This window comes from Heterodontus francisci, chromosome 30 (genome assembly GCF_036365525.1).
Source record: "Heterodontus francisci isolate sHetFra1 chromosome 30, sHetFra1.hap1, whole genome shotgun sequence".
NCBI classification, from domain to species: domain Eukaryota; kingdom Metazoa; phylum Chordata; class Chondrichthyes; order Heterodontiformes; family Heterodontidae; genus Heterodontus; species Heterodontus francisci.
This window is the reverse complement of record NC_090400.1, coordinates 43,282,112-43,303,144: the sequence shown is the minus strand read 5'-3', so window position 1 is coordinate 43,303,144 and position 21,033 is coordinate 43,282,112. Positions and strand designations below refer to the sequence as shown.

The following is a 21,033-nucleotide window of genomic DNA, read 5'->3' as shown; positions in this document are numbered from 1 at the left end:
ACCTAACACACACACACACACACCAGTTAAAGAAAATAATAAAGAAATGTGAAAAACTGGCTCTGCAGAGAACAATCTTTAAAAAAACACTTTGGCCAAGTTATTGTCAATTTGTTAAGAAAAAGGATAAGATATGGAATGTTCCAGATAGCCATTGGTCTGGCGTCCGGATACACGTAGACAGCTGTCACTGGGATCTTTCTGGAGCTGTTCTGTTCAGGAGACGACTAGTCTTGTAGGCTTTTTGGGAGAATTACTGTATCAGTGGGTTCAGCTATCACATGGGATTCTCAGAAGATTTTTCAAAACAGGTGGCAAAGGATGAGTTGGGTGGCTTCTCTTTTAGCAGGCTATCCACCAACTGACCAGTCAAACAGTCCAGCCCCAAAACAGAAAGCCAAAAAACTCCTGACAACCACAAATCTAGATATATGACTTCTCTGTAAACAACTCCAATAGCCAGCAAGGCTCTGGCTGTTTATTTAGTTTAAGACATGTGACTTCGTGTTTTTTTTAAAAAACAAAGTCCCAAGTGTCCTTCCAGTGACCCTTTTTAAAAAAAAAACAGTCCAGGCACCTTCTCACGTATTTTCCACAGACTTTTGAACATAAGTCCTCAAAAAAAAATTAATAATGGAAGCACCTTCATGACAATACACTGAAAAAATAATTCATTGACTGCGAAGTGCTTTCTGATGTCCTAAAAACATGAAAGGTGTGAAATAAGTTCTTTCCTTCTTCTTTCATTTTGAATTACTTGGTTTGCTCTTCCATTTCAGGCTATGTCTAGGCAGTTCCTAAGTCATGGTATGGTAATATAGCAGCTGTAATAGTGATGAGACTCATTGTATACTGTAAATTCAACTTAGCACAATTGGGGAACGATTTCCTCTGTGTGCTCTGGTATTCCATGTGAAAAATACAACAATAACAACTGATATTTGTATAGCACCTTTCATGTAATAAAACATCTCAAGTCGCTTTACAGGAGCGTTATAAAGCAAAATTAGACCGAGCCACATAAGGCAATATTAGGGCTTATGGCCAAAAGATTTGTCAAAGAGGTAGGTTTTAAGGAACGTCCTCAAAGGAAAGAGAGATTGAGAGTCGGAGAGGTTTAGGGAGGGAATTCCAGGGCTTAGGGCCCAGGCAGTTGAAGGCACGACCTCCAATGGTGGAACAATTAAAATCATGGATGCTCAAGAGGCCAGAATTAGAAGAGTGCAGATATCTTGGAGGGTTGTGGGGCTGGAGGAGATTACAGAGATAGGGAGGGGCGAGGCAATGGAGGGATTTTAAAGCAAGAATACAAACTTTAAAATCGATGCATTGCTAACCGGGAGACAATGTAGGTCAGTGAGCAAGTACCTTGATGGATGTGAAGCACTTTAGGATGAAATGAGCTATATTAATGCAAGTTATTTTCTTTTCTTTAATGGAACCCACCTGATATTGTGCCCTAGCAATCTAACCTAAGAACTATAACTGAAAAATCTGTCTAATGCCTCATTGCTGCTGGCAATATTCACTTTTGCATATCAAAAAAAAAAAGTATTGTCAGCATAAGGGTCATGTTTGGGTGTCAGCTGTGGCTCAGTTGGTCGCACTCTCACCTCTGAATCCAGTACTGAGGGTGTGTTGTGCTGTATTTCAGATGAGATGTTAAACCAGAGAAAAGCAGGGGAGTTGTCCTTGGTGTTGTGGCCAATATTTATCCCTCAATCAACATCACAAAAACAGATTATCTGGTCATTATCACGTTGCTTGTGGGAGTTTGCTTTTTTAAAAATTCATTCATGGGATGTGGGCGTCGCTGGCCAGGCCAACATTGATTGCCCATCCCTAATTGCCCTTGAGAAGGTGGTGGTGAGCTGCCTTCTTGAACCACTGCAGTCCATGTGGGGTAGGTACACCCACAGTGCTGTCAGGAAGGGAATTCCAGGATTTTGACCCAGCGACAGTGAAGGAACGGCGATATAGTTCCAAGTCAGGATGGTGTGTGGCTTGGAGGGGAGCTTGCAGGTGGTGGTGTTCCCATGCATCTGCTTCCCTTGTCCTTCTAGGTGGTAGAAGATTTGGAAGATGCTGTCTAAGGAGCCTTGGTGCATTGCTGCAGTGCATCTTGTAGATGGTGCACACTGCTGCCACTGTGCGTCGGTGGAGGGAGTGAATGTGTGTAGATGGGGTGCCAATCAGCTGTGCACAAATCAGCTGCTATGTTTTCTACATTACAACAATGACTACACTTCAAAAGTACTTCATTGGCTGTGAAGCACTTTGGGGTGTCCTGAAGTTGTGAAAGGTGCTATATAAATGCAAGCCTTTGTTTTCTTCTTTACAATAGAAACCTAATACAAACCAGCAGTCCAAAATGAGATTAAAATAATTAAAAATAATGGAAAGTTTGCTCATTGAATAATAACCTTTACTCAGTGGTCACCTTTTTTTTGCTAATCAAAGTCAATGCTTTCTTTTCATAGAAAATAGTTATCACCAGACTTGGAGACCATTCTTCATTCTTTTCATTAGTAACGCTCAGTGACTTGCTGTTTCAATATCACTCACATATTCTGAACCTCTGCAGGAGCATGCAATCTGTAATTGCAAGTCTGTTACTAAACATAAATAAAAAGAAAAAGGAATGAACCAGTGAACCAGTACCTTTATTGTCTGAAAGGGCAACTGTCAGCAACATAATGTACTGCTGCTATTTGTTTCACGGTCAACTCATAATATTATGTCAAAGTAAGTCATGGAGCTATCCCCAGAAATGACTGCATTAGCTAAAGAGGAAATAGAGCAACATAATATGAGGTTGTCATGATAATCAAGTGAGCTTGCTCATTGAAATTCATTAAACTTACTCAGTAAAGTTGTAGCTTTCTTTTTGCTTGGTCTTTTAGCAGATCAATAGTCAAATCTTAAAATGCAACAAACGCAAGTAGCCTAGTGCTAAAAATGCACTGGAGGCACTGCACCATCTGTTGGGCGACCAGCTGTCATTGACACTTAAACTCTCACCCCCTCAACAGCAAGTTGTTAAATTTGACCACACTACTTGACAAGGGTTTTCTGCAGTGAGTGACTCACCTCCTGATTTTCCAAAAACTTTCCACCTTCAACAAGACACAAGTCAGGGGTGTGATGGAATACTCTCCACTTGACTGGATGAGTGCAGCTGCAGCAACTTGCATGAAGCTCAACATCATCCAGAACCAAGCAGCTCGCTTGATTGGCACCTGATCCACCACCTTAAACATTCATTCCCTCCACCACTGGCACACCATGTCAGCAGCGAGTACCATCTACAAGATGCACTGCAGCAACTCACCAAGGCTTCTTTAACAGCACTTCCCAAACCTGCAGCTTCTACCACCTAGAAGGAAAAGGGCAAAAGTACATGGGAATGGCACCATCTTCAAGCTCTCCTCCTAATCACACACTATCCTGACTTGGAAATATACTACTGTTCCTTCATCGTCGCTAGATCAAAATCCTCGAACTGCCTCCCACAGCACTGTGGGAGTAGCTTCACCACACAGACCGCAGCAGTTCAAGACAGCTGCTCACAGTTGTGTGTTCCTTGAACTTCTGTATCAGTAGAGACTGTACACAAAGACTGACCACTCCAAATGGGATCAGTAATGCAATACTGTGGGTTCCTTATTGAGTAATGGTAGAGCAGCTAGTACATCGAGATAAAAACAAGAAATGCTGGAATCACTCAGCAGTCCAGTTCCGAAGAAGGGTCACTGACCCGAAACGTTAACTCTGCTTCTCTTTCCACAGATGCTGCCAGACCTGCTGAGTGATTCCAGCATTTCTTGTTTTTGTTTCAGATTTCCAGCATCCGCAGTATTTTGCTTTTATTTTAGTACATCGAGATGTTCACTGTACAGGTGTTTCTTCAAGAGTGCTAGACACTCAGAATTAAAGGCCTGCTATCCGACCCGAACCTGATGGGACCCGACGACGTGTCAGGTTCAGGTCGGGTCAGGTTGCACTTCCGGGTCCGGCATTCGGGCTCAGGTCGGGCCAGGTCGGACACGCTCTATCACAGCTAAGTGGCTCCACTGTTAATTTAATTTTTCTACTAGAAAAGTGGTTTTGTTACAGTTAAGCTTGTGCAGATCAGCAACAAAGGGAAAAATGGAAGGTAAGTTAACTAATGGTCGGGTCGTGTCGGGTCGGGCGTGGGAAAAATGGAAGGACTCGGGCCTGGTCGGATGTGGTTCTGTCAGGCTTGGGTCGGGTTTTTGTTTGCAGACCCAAGCAGGCCTTTACTCAGAATCATGTAGGTTGTTACATCATAGCTCTTACGTAACTAACATGGTCTTAAAGATACATCTTAAAGATGTATACACACACAACATTCATCACCATCTTATCATGGGCAACTAGAGATGGGCAATAAATGCTGGCCTTGCCAGTGACATCCACATTTTGTGAATGGATAACAATTTTCTTCTGTTACAAGTTTGTTACAGTTCATTATTTTTCACAGCATTTCAGTCTTATTGCTGGGCCAATGTATTTTGTTGAATGATAATTTTCTTTAATCCACTGACTGGAGATCTGAATTTTTTTTTTAAAAAGACTTTTAAAAAGACAAGCTGCCAGCTTTTAGCTCAAGATGATCACCTAGTTTGCTACACTGTATCCTACTTTGCAAAGGACTGTGAGGAGGGAGATGAAATTTCTGCATTTCCCAGCAAGAACCAAAACCCAGGAAGTTTAAAGGAATTACCTGTTCTCAGCAAGCAGAGAAATACTGCTAACTGTTATGTTTGAATCACTGAGTGACTGTCATGTGACAAGCCCCACTGCATCTGTGTTTTTAAAATAGTTTTTTTCTCTGCAGCAGAGGAGAAGCAACTGGACTCTGACATGAGCAGACCCTAAGTGAGGGTCCCTATCTCTCTCTTGCTCCATTCTAGCTTGAAAGCTTTCAAATCCTGCTTGTTGACTGACCACCTTTGCATATTCCGGTGACAATCAGAAACCCCTTTGGAGGAAATCATCTGCATCACAGTCTCCAAGAGAGTCACTGAACCAGTCATCTACCTCTTCAAACTAAAAGCATCAGGACCACTGAATTCAGCTAGAAGCCAGCTGAATCACCAAACTCCACAGCCTGTATACCCTTTTGTTTTATGGACTCTAACTCAACCAATCTATCTTTCCCCACTCTGTAACCTAGTCGTATGTGTGTAAACCTATAGTGTGTGTATGAGTGAAAGTTGGCACATTGTTTATTATTTTATTAGTTCTGTTTAGGTACAATAAAGTTAACCTCTTTCTTTGTTAACTCAAGAAGACTTGTCTGGTTGGTTCTTGTTATGATCAAAGTAAGTAAGTAATCAAACACCTACTGAATTGGCCAGTACATCCACTTTAAGAAAGAATTAAACCTGTTGTGGTCTAACAAGGAGAGGGAAATGAGGGAAGCCATTCAACTCCTCCTCGCTTATGCTTGTAGCAAGAATGTAATTTACACTAGCAGATTGACTCTACTGTGAACTGACCTTTACACATGCAGTAAGTAAGCTAGAGTGTCATGGAATTAACAGTTGCCCCCTAATTTTGTTGCCTGAAATTGGGCTGGATAGTAAGGAGAGAATGAGGGAACGTTTGGGTTCTGAGGCCTACCATTACATCAATGATCCAGCCAAAAATTTGACAAGACAGAGAGGATTGAGGCCTGAGAATGTCTATCTCAAGTACCTCCTCACTTACTGCTATCTCTGGCACACTAAACTGAGGGGTTGAGAAGGGGCAACCACACCAATAAATAAATTAATTAAAATAATAAATTGTTTATTTTGCATCAAATGTCTCCATGCACTTGAATCTTGCAGAACAGTTTCTATACGCAACATCAATATTTTTTTATTTAGAGATACAGCACTGAAACAGGCCCTTCGGCCCACCAAGTCTGTGCCGACCAACAAACACCCACTAACCCAACAGTAATCCCATATTCCCTATCACCTCCCTACACTAGGGGCAATTTACAACAGCCAATTTACCTATCACCTGCAAGTCTTTTGGATGTGGGAGGAAACCAGAGCACCCGGCGGAAACCCACGCAGACACAGGGAGAACTTGCAAACTCCGCACAGGCAGTACCCAGAATCGAACCCGGGTCCCTGGAGCTGTGAGGCTGCGGTGCTAACCACTGCGCTGCCCAACAAAGCCAAAACATATATAAAACTCACCAACAGTCAAACTGTTGTCTGTCAAGCAGGCAGCAACAGATCATCTCTAAAGGGACCCCTTCCTCTGCAACAATGTTCCAACAGTAGGGATAGTATTCTGGAAGATGTGACCTAAAGTGCCTTCACAGGATAATGTCATGCTAGGCCTCCACCTGCCAAGAATGAGGCACATTAATATTGTCATGAACACTGATTTTAAACTGTTACTGAAGTGAAGAAAGGACTTGTTAACCAGATCAGCTGTGGCTGGAAAAGACATTTGCATATTAACAGACAGTGATTGGATGGACAAAGGACCATTCCCTGACACATTCTACCCACAATGGACCTTGATCAAGAGGGTTTGTGTGTAAGAGGAGCATTCCAGAGACTGCTAAGGTGACACGATCCAAGATGTGGTCAGACCAGTTAGTCACATGACTAACCTACTTGGCAACCTGGGTTTTTTCTGAATTGTACAAACAGTTTGAACTCAGAAAAACTGTTTGCTCCTGGACTGAGAATATCTCTCTCCTGTCTGCTCCCATCACTTTCTGACAAGCCTCTGAATCCACTGCAGTCACATGAACCCCAACAGAGAAAAGTCTCCTATAATGAACAAGGTTCAAGAAGAATACTGGGCCCCAACGAAAAGCAAGATCTACCTACAATCAAGGACTCTACAGTGAGCTCGAAGAACTGTAACAAACACTCTTCAGATATTGCCTCAAACTTTTCCACTTTATCTCTATTTGCATGTGTGTATCGCGTATGCATGCTAGCGTAGGCGTGTCGTGTCGTGTATCTGTAGGCAGCAACCGAATTAGAGTTTAAGTTTAATAAAATTTCAATCTTTCTTCTTTAAACCTAAGAAAGCCAGTTTGTGCTGGTATCTTTGCCTTATAATTGGAAAGCGATGAACAAGGATTCACCAATGGGGAGCTAAAAACACGGTGTGTTTAAAATTAAACCTTGTTACGGTAAGACTAGGTGAAGGCTGAGAGGGACCCCGAGACACCTTTCTCACCGGGTCGTAACAATAAAAAAAACCTAACTTGTGACCCAGAGTGACATATCCACGTTTATATACTTATACCTAGTGCAAGCAGCTAGTTTCTGCTAGTGGAAAAGTAAGCACCTGCTGTACAGTCCACATAATAAGATATAGAGCAAGCTATTAAATCAAGTGTCTGTGAAGTAGGACCATTCCACTCACTTGTAGATTCTTGATATTAACTCTCAAACAGACTGTTTAAAAGGACAGTCAACAAAAAAGCTTTTGGAAAGAGGAAACTGGAACTACATCCATCTGCAACAACTTCCCTCGATTTACCACTGCTGGGGCCACCAGTGTGCCCATATCCCCACTGCGGCAGAAACTGGGGAAGGTGGACAGTCTATCACTTAAACTGTCAACAGGAGCTTCTTTCAATTTACTCTTACTCCCACTCTGGCTAAATGGCCATTGCCCAATATTTTATTGAACTGTAGCCCAGTACGGGTTAGCACACTCAGGAGAGAAAATTGGAAAACATGTTATTTTTATTCAGTTTTTACAGTAGTGCAATTGCACACTGTCAGTTTATTTGGTTCCCTGGTGAGTTGTTGTCATCCTATGTCAGGTACAATAACAAGCGTGACACTGAGTCTATTCCACTTGTCATTGCATTATGTGCTGTCAAGGAACTAGTCAACCTAAAGGGAAATGTGGAACCAAACAGCTGTTCAAAATCTATGCTGGCATAAATTGAAAATTGCAGGAGCAGATAGATTATCTATTCAATTTGCCCTCAAAATATGCTGTTACTTTTTGTTGTCATTTGTAATGGTCCTGAAAAAATTAGGAACTTAGTGTTACGACCAGGTGAGGAAGGGGTCTCAGGCTCCCCTTTCGCCTCTTCCCTGGTTTGACCACAACAGGGTTTTATCCTTTTAACACAGTGATTTAACTTACCACCTCAGTGAGCACTTGCTCCTGTTCCTCGAATATAATTGCAAATGAACCAGACAGGCTTTCTTGAGTTTAAACAAGAAAAATGTAAGTTTATTAACCTAATTACTCTAAACTGGTTAAAATTACTAAAATATGCGATGCATCCACGCTCACATTCACCCGAGAAGCGCACACACACACAATTAGATTACAGAGGGAATAAAACAGAGTTGGGAGATTGGAGTAGAGTCCTTAATAAATGGAATTTAAATACGGAAGTTTAGTCCCAGATTCCTTAGTTGAAGTTGTGGTCCTGAAGTCCTTGCTGGGCCACACACGGTTCGGGCTTGCTTCTCAGGTTCCGGAAGGCAGAAGAGGAGCTTTATCCATGTCCCCTAATTGCTGGCTGTGCTGGGCTGTGGGTTTGCAGCTTTTCTGGAACTGTACTGGAGTGAGGGGGAGAGAGAGAGAGAGATTGCAGCTCTTTTGCTGGCTTACAGTTGCAGTCTCCTTCTGAAGCACAATTCACAAATTTCCAGAGTTAAACAAGCTGTCATGTGATGTGACCACTTCTTTGTTTGAAACAGCATCTTCTGTAATTCAAGGCTGTTCAGACATACTTGGTTGGTGGTGGTGGGGGAGGGGGTGGGGGTTGGCTCTTTCACAGTCAATGGGTGTCGATGGCTTTTGACGACCGTGTTGATAAAACCATTCTAGGTCATTTAATCAGAGTGCACCCCATTGTTCTGGCTAGACTGGGGAAATCACCTCTGTCTCCAGCCGGCTTTTGGCTTCTCATGTGCAAACTGTGTGTGCCCATCTTGGCTGCTCGCTGTTCTGTTTTTTTAAAAGTTATTTCTAACAATCTCAGTAAAAATTGCAGGCAAAGTTCCACACGATGAAATTAATATTTCCATTTGGCATGTGGGGTTTCCATCACATTAGTGAAAAAAAAGTATTAACAATGAGAATTAATATTACTCAAGCTCATTCTTATACCTGCTACTGTTACCATGGTCCAGTGCAATAAAAGTAGCAAGAAAAAGGCAGGAAGTGAAATGTTATATATACATAAATAATCAAACTGACAACATAGCTGCCCGCTGGCATCATCAGAGTGCTCCAAGCTGCACACATGTGCAAATGGTCTTCTGCTCTCAGTGAGATGCTGCGCATGCGCAGTCTTGCTAGGAGTAATTGACGCATGCACAGCAAAACGTCATCGCATAACGCCAATGTCATCGAGCGTCTGAATGAGGCACATTGAGGCTGGAGCTTGATCCCCGCTATTCGTTCCCCCCATTCAGCTACACTCTCCCACCCCACTGCCTGCTCTCCCCCCTCGGTTCCAGACCTTGCCACCACAGCTGCCCCCCTCAGGCCGATTGTTCCCCGCTCCCCCCCACCATCCCGCTCTGACCGCTCGCTCCCCGCTTCCCCACCCCCTCCAGCCACTCACTCTAGGCCACGCCACTTCCTTCCTCTTGGCCATTTGCTCCTACGTCGACCTGTCACCCCTCGCGGCCCGCCTTGCTTCTTTGGATGGTGCGCGGAGAACGATCGAACATAGGAGCAAGTGGCCGAGAGGAGGGAAGTGGCACGGCCTGGAGCTAGTGGCTGGAGGGGGGGGGGGGGGGGAGGGGAAAGCGGAGAGCAAGTGGCCTGAGAAGGAGGTGGCGGGGGGGGTGGGGGCAGGAAGTGTGGAACAATCAGCCGAGGGGAGGGGAAATGGTGGTGGGGGGGGGGGTGGGGAGTAGTGGCGAGGACTGGAGTGACGGTTGAGGGAGGGGGGTAAACGGTGAGGCTGTAGCGAGTGCTTAATAGAAGGCAGCGGGGAACCAGCGGTGAGAAAATGGGCGCAGGAGGGACTGATAGAGGAGATTTTTGGGTTGAAGTTGTTTTTCTGTGACAAATTGAGCAGCGCCATCTTTTATCCGGGCAGCTGCCTGAACGTCGCAGACAGTGACGTTTCAGTGGAAGAGGCTGCATTTGCGCATGTGCTAGTACTGCGCCACCTGGTGGTTGCATTGTCTGCAAACGCAGCCATAAATTATTTCCCCTCTGTTCCTGAAAGTGCCGATTCATGCTGAGGGGCACTGGCAGCCCTCGAGTAACTCACCTCCAAGACACTATATGAGAACCTAGACTGTGGGCTGAATTTTCTGGGCCCCTCTGAGATGGCCTCCCCTCAACTTTGCTGCAACCTGCCAGACTGGCCCCAGCGATGCTGCTTCACTTACCTGAGGTTTAGGTGCTGTGCCTGGGTCCAAGGCCTCTGCAGTACCAGCAGTGACCACGACTCCCAGTGGTCCTGCCAATACTACTGAGCTGCTGGCCCTGTGATTGGCTGGCAGCTCTTGGAGGCAGGATCCCTGCCTTTAAAGGAATGGGGATCTCGGCGCCGGGCTGAGCGCCGTATAATTGCGCTGGGGTGGTGGCGGCTCCAAATGGCTGCGGCAGGGTTCCCCCTGCCTTTTTGGCCTGGCGGTGGGAGCCCTGCTAACTCCATAAAATTCAGTTGTGTCAGCTGGATTTTTAACCATTGAGAGAGTCAGAGGAGAGACATCACAGCCCAGTCCATCGCTGCCCTCACCCATTGTCCACACACACTGCACTTTGAACAGCCATCACTGTATGATTAGAAGTGAGAAGCCTTGCTGATTGATTTTCTTTTTCGTGTACACCAAGGCCAGTTACTGTGCTTCTCTGGCTAAGATCAGCTAATTCCACACAGACCGCAGATTAAAACTGGAACCTTCCTGCCTGTATCTGCATAAGGGGGACATTGTTTGTTATCTGGTACAAGCACTGCTAGCTCTCACTATGACACCACTTTAATTGAAAGAACCAATATTAAGACGACTATAGGCGCTGCCTCAAGACCTAGGTTTGAGAATAGAGCAGAACATCAGATGGAATCCCCCTGTATGACAACATACCACTCCCTCTACAATGGGCACTACAGCCCATCTCTGTTAAACTCTGGCCATTATCCTTATCAACACCATCGGCAACTGTTGGGCCATGTTAATATTTAGTTTTCCAAAAAAACACAGCAAAGCCAGGAATTTCAGCCCTATCGTCTTTTGTTTCCAGCTTTTGTGTCTGTCGTTTATTAAATGCTTCTGGGATACATCTTATCTGGCTGAATCTTCAGCCCTGCATTTGATCTGCCAAATAGCCTGTACTCAGCAGAGTTCAATGAAGATCTCAATCATTTGGTGATTAGCTAATGCAGCTTTGTTAGATGGGGCTACAGTTTCCAGGTTCTAAACCTGGGCAAATCAATTTGTCTACATATTTCATTCCTGGAGTCACTGCTTATCCAGTAATTGATTAGATGGATAGAGTAATGAAAGAATGATCATTGAATAAAACAGAATGCTATTAACTTTTTGTCACTAATTGAAATGTAGGCTCACAGCAATTGAATTTACTCACCCATGCAGCACTGTGCTTTGTTTATTGGATTTTTGATTATTTGTATGTGCAAATTTAGGGCGGCACAGTGGCGCAGTGGTTAGCACCGCAGCCTCACAGCTCCAGGGACCTGGGTTCGATTCCGGGTACTGCCTGTGTGGAGTTTGCAAGTTCACCCTGTGTCTGCGTGGGTTTTCTCCGGGTGCTCCGGTTTCCTCCCACAAGCCAAAAGACTTGCAGGTTGATAGGTAAATTGGCCATTATAAATTGTCACTAGTATAGGTAGGTGGTAGGGAAATATAGGGACAGGTGGGGATGTTTGGTAGGAATATGGGATTAGTGCAGGATTAGTATAAATGGGTGGTTGATGTTCGGCACAGACTCGGTGGGCCGAAGGGCCTGTTTCAGTGCTGTATCTCTAATCTAATCTAATCTAAAAATTGAAGGGATGGGATTTTGCACAATTTCAGGACTGCAGGAAACTTGAAGATACGTCATACCACCACTAGTTTACCAGTAATTGGACCTTTAAGTCACCCCTTCTTGCTCACACATGCAAATGCCTTGCATTCTTTCTTAATTCAATGCAATTAATTTTTTTTTGTTGTCTGATTAAAAAGTTTTTCTTTTCTTTTTCTCTCCATGTAGCATCCTTGTTGCCCAAGGGGTGCTCTCATAGCTTCTGCCATTGGGCATCACTATGGGGCGAGGCAAGAAGCTAGCCCCAAGAACTACCTCAGCCGGTACAGAGACCGTTATTCTACACCACCCTCCAGCTAACTGAGCTAACCAAACCCATATTGTCTCCTTGTATGCTGTATGCCCTTCTCAAGGGAAATTAGGGATAGGCAATAAATGCTGGCACAGCCAGCGAGGCCCACATCCCATGAATGAAAAAAAATGATTCTGTCTTCTGAAGTGCAGGCATTTTGACTCGCTTGCATCATCTTCTGATAACAATGGGAAGAAAACTGAAAATTGTAACACATTAGTTACAAAGGCAACCAAGAGCATTTAGAGATGAAAAAATAGCAACAGAGCAGGAGAAGGGAATGGAAGGTACTTAAATGCAAACTCTGTTTTGATCACAGAGTGGATTGAACAACAGAACATCTCACCAGCAAGCAACATGTTAAACTGAAGGCCCAGGCTTAAGCTCAGAAGTTAGTTTCACAGTCACAATCTCTTGATTGCAGCAGGCAGAGAGAAACTAGCAGCTGGATTTGGTACTCATCCCAAGGCAGGTTTTGTAGCGGGGGGCGGCGGTGAATCGGGGTAGAACTTGCCGTCGAACCCGACATCCCGGTTCTGATTCTCCCGGGGGGCAGGATAGGCCGATGATGGCCTTCCCGCCCAGAGATCAAATAAAGGCCCCTTCCCTGTGCCAATAGGATCTTACCAGCGGTTGGGGGGTGGTGGGGAGGGGGCCTCTGTCGCGTGGGGAGGCCTTGGAAAATGAGGCACCCTCCCTGTGGGCTTGCAGGGAGGTGGGGGGGTGGTGGTGTGGTGTACAGCCTGGCACTATACTGGCAAGGACTATATACTGTGAACTGGTCTGTCAGGATGGGGTAACCTAATTAAACTGCCAAGAATGAAACATGTAGGCACAGACTATGCACCCATTTCCCAGGTGCTGCAGAGAGGAATTGAAAGACTTGCCTTTATATAGCACCCTTTCTGACCTCAGGATGTTCCACAGTGTTTTAAAGCCAACTAAGTACCTTTGGAGTGCAATCTCTGTTGTAATGTAGGTACTGTGTCAGCCAATATGGGCACAGCAAGATCTCACAAACAGTGATATGATAATGACCAGATAATTTGGTTTAGTGATAAATATTGACCAGGACACTAGGAATTCCTTATTCTTCAGTGAATCGTACCATAGAATCTTTTATATCCACCTAGGGCACCTCTGACAGTGCAGCACTCCCACAGTGCAGAATGTCAGCCCAGATTTTGTACTGTGGTCTGCAATGGGACATGAACTCATAACCTCCTGACCTTGAGGCATGAGTGTTACCACTGAGACCCAGCTACCTTTTAGAAGACCCAGTGTCTATCTTTCACAACCATACATCAACTGTGTAATAACCAGATGGGTTAAGCAGAGAATATATTATACTGAAGTACGTGGTATATCGAGTTATGATGAAGTATTACTGAATCCCATAGCCTAATGATCTTCCTGGAGATTGCATGTTGCTCTTTATTTTTTCTTAACTGAAATTGGGCATTCCCATGTGCACAAAGTGTAGCAAATTCATAAAACAAATCCTTTTCAAGAGTTTGTGCTTTTGCTACACCTAGCTCAGAGAGAAGATCTTCCCATATACATCATTTAAATGAAGGAGATTGTACCATTAATGTTCTGTCCTTTTTTTTGTTTACTTTAGACAACTGCGCAGTTGTAATGGAGATTGACCATGATCGACAAATGGTATACTCAGAAACTCTGTCACTGGCTAATTATGACCGTGACATGCTGTTGGCTGCCGTGCAGCCCTCAGAAGAGCAGGTGGCAAGCCGTCTCACCACCCCCATCGTTACCACCCAACTAGATACCAAGAACATCTCATTCGAAAGGTAACAGTTGTTGGCTATCATCAGAACAACTACTTCCATTTATATAGCACCTTTTACATAGTAAGAAGTCCCATAGGGTTTCACGTGAGCGTTACCAAACAGCATTTAATACCGTACCACATAAAGGGATATTAGGTAAGGTAGCCACTTGGTTAAAGAAGCAGATGTTATGGGACTAAGTCCCCAGTAGCGTCATTTGTGTTTCCCAGGACTCCGCTTCAGAACGTCGGATTTGAATTCAAAGTGGTTGAAGTCGAAATCCTTCAGAATTTTTTCAGATCTGAAATTTCAATATCGGAACCTAAGAAAAAAATCTAAAGTTTGGATCAAATTCTGGATCCCGGCCATTCACTTTGATCCAAGATCTGAATCCCAATCCAAACTTAGGGCTTTATTGTTTCAACAAGTCTTGACTGTTTTGAATTCTTTGGTTCCAGTCAACAATCTTACCATTTTAATTAAAATTGATTTTTCCCAATATCATGGGTCCAAAAAGTAACAAAGGAAAAAATGAAAGCCATGAAAACTCTTCCTTTACAAATCCACGAACAGATAAATAAATTATAGTAGCCCGCCTCATGGATACATGGAAAGGAATTTATTTTTATTAAATGTTTGAAAAGAACAAAAATAGTAGCTGCTCCAATATTACTGCTGTACTTGTGAAATTCCTCCACTAATCTCTTACCTCCTCCCAGTACTGGTGCTCTAAAACATGTAGTATTCATCCTGACTCTTATGCAAGGCATTTCCTCAGGGGTTTTCCTGATTGGTCACAGTAACTTTGTCAGAATGTTAGTATGCAGGGTTTCCTTGATCTCCCACCAAAGTTATGTCAATGGAGCACCAGAGTCTCCTGAGGAATTTCACCCTAACTTTCTATTTTACAGACACTGTCCTGATTTCTCTAAGGTTGTCTGCACCATTCGTCTTCTAACTGAAATTTTTTCTCAGGCTTGACATTAATGAGCTCATTGACAACATCTCTTGAACTTATTTCTCCTTTATTCACTCCTTTTTGACTTTCTACTTCTGTTTATGTTCTTACCTGTATCTTGGCACCATCTGTCTCAGCCTTGTGCCTCTCGTCATTTTCTTCTCTCACTACTTCACTCTTTCTCTCCTCAGAGTTCTCAGGGGCACAAATGCAAACTCGATTACAGTGATACAAACTCTTTCCTTCCCTCCCTGTTGACTCTTCTTCCCTGCTTTCCTATTTCGATCTATCTCTAAGCAGCAAATGCTACTACGAAATGAAACTGAGGCTTGAGCTCACAAGCATTGTTCTTTGGCCCTGTGCAATGCACCTTTCAATCTCTACAGTGCCAACAATTCAACAAAAGTTCATCAAATTTGTTAACTGATAGACAGCATAAGTAAAATTTATGTAACACAAAACATATATGACTGAAGGAAAGTGTTATGTGAGGCATGTGACTCATTCACACTAATTCATATTTCAGTAAATAACCATGCCCATCTATTTATATTTAAAAGGTATAAGATGCTTAGTTTCCAAAATATCCCTCCCAAACAAGACATTTCTTGCATCTCTTTTTTTGTACAAATTAATCCTAGTTATTTATTGCCTCTTCCAATTCTGTAGAATAACCATACTTACTGCAATAATCTATCTGGCAGGTTTATAGGAGATATATTTCTGTAATATTTACTACCTTTTTTATTCATTCATGGGATGGGAGTAACACTGGCAAGGCCAGCATTTATTGCTTAACCCTCATTGCCCTTGAGAAGGTGGTGGTTAGCTGTCTTAGACTGCTGCAGTCCATGTGGGGTAGGTAGACCCACAGTGCTTTTTTTCCCATAACAGTTTGATACAACTGAGTGGCTTGCAAGGCCATTTTTTTTATGTGTTCATGGGATGTGGACTTTGCTGGCTAGGCCAGCATTTATTGCCCATCCCTAATTGCCCTTGAGAAGGTGGTGGTGAGCTGCCTTCTTAAACCGCTGCAGTCTCTGGGGTGTAGGTACACCCACAGTGCTGTTAGGAAGGGAGTTCCAGGATTTTGACCCAGCAACAGTGAAGGAACGCCGATATAGTTCCAAGTCAGGATGGTGTGTGACTTGGATGGGAACTTGCAGGTGTTGGTTCCCATGCATCTGCAGCCCTTGTCCTTCTAGGTGGTAGAGGTCGCGGGTTTGGAAGGTGCTGTCAAAGGAGTCTTGGTCCATCTTGTAGATGGTACACATTGCTGTGTGTTGGTGGTGAAGGGAGTGAATGTTGAAGATGGTGAATGGGGTGCCAGTCAAGCAGGCTGCTTTGTCCTTGATGATATTGAGCTTCTTGAGTGTTGTTGGAGCTGCACCCATCCAGGCAAGTGGAGAGTATTCCATCATACTCCTGACGTGTGCCTTGTAGATGATGGACAGGCACTGGGAAGTCAGGAGGTGTGTTACTCACCACAGAATTCCCAGCCTCTGAGCTGCTGTTGTAGCCACAGTATTTATGTGGCTGGTCCAGTTCAGTTTCTGGTCAATGGTAACCCCAGTATGTTGATAGTGGGGTAATCAGCGATGATAATGCCATTGAACATCAAGGGGAGATGATTAGATTCTCTCTTGTTTGAGATGGTCATTGCCTAGCACTTGTGTGGCGCAAATGTTACTTGCCACTTATCAGCCCAAGCCTGGATGTTGTCCAGATCTTGCTGCATCTGGACACGGGCTGCTTCAGTATCTGAGGAGTCACGAATGGTGCTGAAAATTGTGCAATCATCAGTGAACATCCCCACTTCTGACCTTATGATGAAGGGATGGGCATTGATGAAACAGCTGAAGATAGTTGGGCCTAGGACATTACCCTGAGGAACTCCTGCAGTAGTGTCCTGGGACTGAGATGATTGACCTCCAACAACTACAACCTTCTTCCTTTGTGCTAGATATGACTCCAACCAGCGGAGAGCTTTCCCCCTGATTTCCATTTGCTAGGGCTCCTTGATGCCACACTCGGCCTTGATGTCAAGGGCAGTCACTCTCACCTCACCTCTGGAATTCAGCTCTTTTGTCCATGTTTAGACAAAGGCTGTAATGAGTTCAGGAGCTGGGTGGCCCTGGCGGAACCTAAACTGAGCGTCAGTGAGCAGATTATTGCTAAGCAAATGCCGCTTGATAGCACCGTCGACGACCCCTTCCATCACTTTGCTGAAGATTGGGGGTAGACTGATAGGGCGGGAATTGGCCAGGTTGGATTTGTCCTGCTTTTTGTGTACAGCACATACTTGGGAAATTTTCCACATTTCTGGGTAGATGCCAATGTTGTAGCTGTACTGGAACAGCTTGGCTAGGAGCACAGCTAGTTCTGGAGCACAAGTCCTCAGTACTATTGCTGGAATGTTGTCTGGGCCCATAGCCTTTGCAGTATCCAGTGCCTTCAGTTCTTTCTTGATAACATGCAGAGTGAATCGGATTGGCTGAAGACTGGCATCTCGTGATGCTGGGGACCTCAGGCAGAGGCCGAGCTGGATCATCCACTCGGCACTTCTAGCTGAAGATTGTTGCAAATGCTTCAGCCTTGTCTTTTGCACTGATGTGCTGGGCTCCCCCATCGTTGAGGATGGGGATGTTTGTGGAGCCTCCTCCTCCTGTTAGTTGTTTAATTGTCCACCACCATTCACGACTGGATGTGGCAGAATTGCAGAGCTTAGATCTGATCTGTTGGATGTGGGATTGTTTAGCCTTGTCTATTGCAGGCTGCTTCTGCTGTTTGGCATGCAAGTAGTCCTGCGTTGTAACTTCACCAGACTGACACCTCATTTTTAGGTATGCCTGGTCTGTCTGCTCCTGACATGCCCTCTTGCACTCTTCATTGAACCAGGGTTGGTCCCCTGGCTTGATAGTAATGGTAGAGTGGGGGATATGCTGGTCCATGAGGTTACAGATTGTAGTTGAATACAATTCTGCTGCTGCTGATGGCCCACAGAGCCTCATGGATGACCAGTTTTGAGTTGCTAGATCTGTTTGAAATCTAACCCATTTAGCACAGTGGTAGTGCCACACAACACGATGGTGTGTATTCTCAATGTGAAGACAGGACTTCATCCCCACAAGAACTGTGCGGTGGTCACTCCTACCAATGTTGTCATGGACAGATGCATCTGAGACAAGTAGATTGGTGAGGACGAGGTCAAGTAGGTTTTTCCCTCTTGTTGGTTCCCTCACCACCTGCCGCAGACCTAGTCCAGGAGCTATGTTCTTTAGGACTCAGCCAGTTTGGTCAGTAGTGGTGCTACAGAGCCACTGTTGGTGATGGATATTGAAATCCCCCATCCAGAGTACATTCCGTGCTCTTGATACCCTCAGTGCTTCTTCCAATTGGTGTTCAACATGGAGAAGCACTGATTCATCAGCTGAAGGGGGCAGTAGGTGGTAATCAGCAGGAGGTTTCCTTGCCCAGGTTTGACCTGGTGCCATGAGACTTCATGGGGTCTGGAGTCAATGTTGAGGACTCCCAGGGCAACTCCCTTCCAACTATATACCACTGTGCCACCACCACTGGTGGGTATGTCCTGCTGGTGGGACATTGTCAGGGACATTGTTTGTAAGGTATGATTGAGTATGACTATGTCAGGCTGTTGCGCGACTAGTCTGTGGGACAGCTCTCGCAATTTCAGAAGGCAGTTAAAAGTCAATCATATTGCTGTGGGTCTGGAGTCACTTTTAGGCCAGACCAGGTAAGGATGGTAGATTTCCTTCCCCTAAAGGACATTTGTTAACCAGATGGGTTTTTATGACAATCCGGTAGTTTCATGATCGTTATTAAAGAGACTAGCTTTTTAATTCCAGATTTATTAATTAATTGAATTTAAATCCCCCCAACTGCTGTGGTGGGAATTAAAACATTAGTCCAGGCCTCTAGATTATTAGACCAGTAACATGACCACCATGCTACCGTCCCCATACTTTATATGGTAACTAACAAATTCAATCACATGTCAAGATGTTAAATTACATTTTTGACAGAGTAGAAATTTTTCAACACCTGCTTTATTTATATCTCCCAAAAACTCATTTTGTTTGAACATATTTGACAATATTTTACAACTTGTGTCAAGTATTTACACACTTCTGGTTAGATATAACTGCAGGCAACTTTTGAAACTGCCTATGGATCAAAGCTAACAGTTGCATTTAACTGCATAGGTAGCACTGTATACACTGAGTCACTCAGTGATGTTTGATCTGCAGTTAATCAGTTAGTTATGACGTGGATGGTGAAGCAATGTATAGGATGCTTTTGCATGTACATTTTTGAACATCAACAAAATGTGCCAAGGAACTCAGGCTTCTTGCTAAAATTCAAAAATGTATTTTCGTGCTGAAAGTGCTAAATAAAAAATAAAGTGATTGCAAGACAAATATCTAAATTAGAGGAAGATGTTCAGATGAATTCTTAAACTGAAACAGTTAAAGTCGCACCATTTATTACAGTCCTAATATTGTTATCTCGGGTAGAAGCTGGCATGTGACTTCATTTAATGTGGGGACTTTGGGGAGCCATCATTGTCCACACGATCCTGATGGGTTGGTCGTCAGATTTCAGTGACGTGACAAACCAAAATGACTGGAACCTCCTTACCACTGCAACCTTCTTCCACCTTCACAGCCGATGAGACGCACAGTCTTCCCGTGTCTGTGCTGCCGTTGGAGTATTTGGACCCCACTTTATAGAAACATAGAAAATAGGAGCAGGAGTAGGCCATTTGGCCCTTCAAGCCTGCTCCACCATTCATTATGATCATGGCTGATCATCCAACTCAGTAGCCAGTTCCGGCTTTCGCCCCATACCCTTTGATCCCTTTAGACCCAAGAGCTATATCTAACTCCTTCTTGAAAACATACAATGTTTTGGCCTCAGCTGCTTTCTGTGGTAGCGAATTCCACAGGCTCACCACTCTCTGGGTGAAGAAATTTCTCCTCATCTCAGTCCTGAAAGGTTGACCCCATATCCTTAGACTATGACCCCTGGTTCTGGACTCCCCCACCATCGGGAACATCCTTCCTGCATCTACCCTGTCAAGTCCTGTTAGAATTTTATAGGTTTCTATGAGATCCCCCCTCACTCTTCCGAACTCCAGCGAATATAATCCTAACCGACTCAATCTCTCCTCATATGTCAGTCCCGCCATCCCAGGAATCAGTCTGGTAAACCTTCGCTGCACTCTCTATGGCAAGAACATCCTTCCTCAGATAAGGAGACCAAAACTGCACACAGTATTCCAGGTGTGGCCTCACCAAGGTCCTGTATAATTGCAGCAAGACATCCCTGCTCCTGTACTCGAATCCTCTTGCTATGAAGGCCAACATACCATTTACCTTTTTTACCACCTGTTGGACCTGCATGCTTACCTTCAGCGACTGGTGTAAGAGAACACCCAGGTCTCGCTGCATATTCCCCTCTCTCAGTTTATCGCCATTCAGATAATAATCTGCCTTCCTGTTCCTCACATTTACCTACATTATACTGCATCTGCCATGCATTAGCCCACTCACTCAACTTGTCTAAATCACCCTGAAGCCTCTCTGCATCCTCCTCACAACTCACCCTCCCACCCAGTTTTGTGTCATCTGCAAATTTGGAAATATTACATTTAGTTCCCTCATCTAATCATTAATGTATATTGTGAATTGTGTATGTTGCGGTACCCCACTAGTCACTGCCTGCCATTCGGAAAAAGACCCATTTATCCCTACTTTTTGTTTCCTGTCCGCCAACCAATTTTCTATCCATCGCAATACACTACCCCCGATCCCATGCGCTTTAATTTTACATGCTAATCTCTTATGTGGGACTTTGTCGAAAGCCTTCTGAAAGTCCAAATAAACCACATCCACTGGCTCCCCCTCATCAACTCTACTAGTTACATCCTCGAAGAATTCTAG

At 44.2% G+C, this 21,033-nt stretch overlaps 1 protein-coding gene across 1 annotated transcript in view; it reads left to right on the top strand.

The window, feature by feature from the left end:
- The window catches only part of ankrd13b (ankyrin repeat domain 13B), a 365,862-nt gene that overhangs the window by 287,079 nt on the left and 57,750 nt on the right, over positions 1–21,033 (top strand). The window contains exon 6 of the mRNA XM_068009985.1: positions 13,944–14,133. Within this exon, the coding sequence (XP_067866086.1) occupies positions 13,944–14,133 (190 nt within the window). The remainder of the gene's footprint in view (positions 1–13,943; positions 14,134–21,033) is intronic.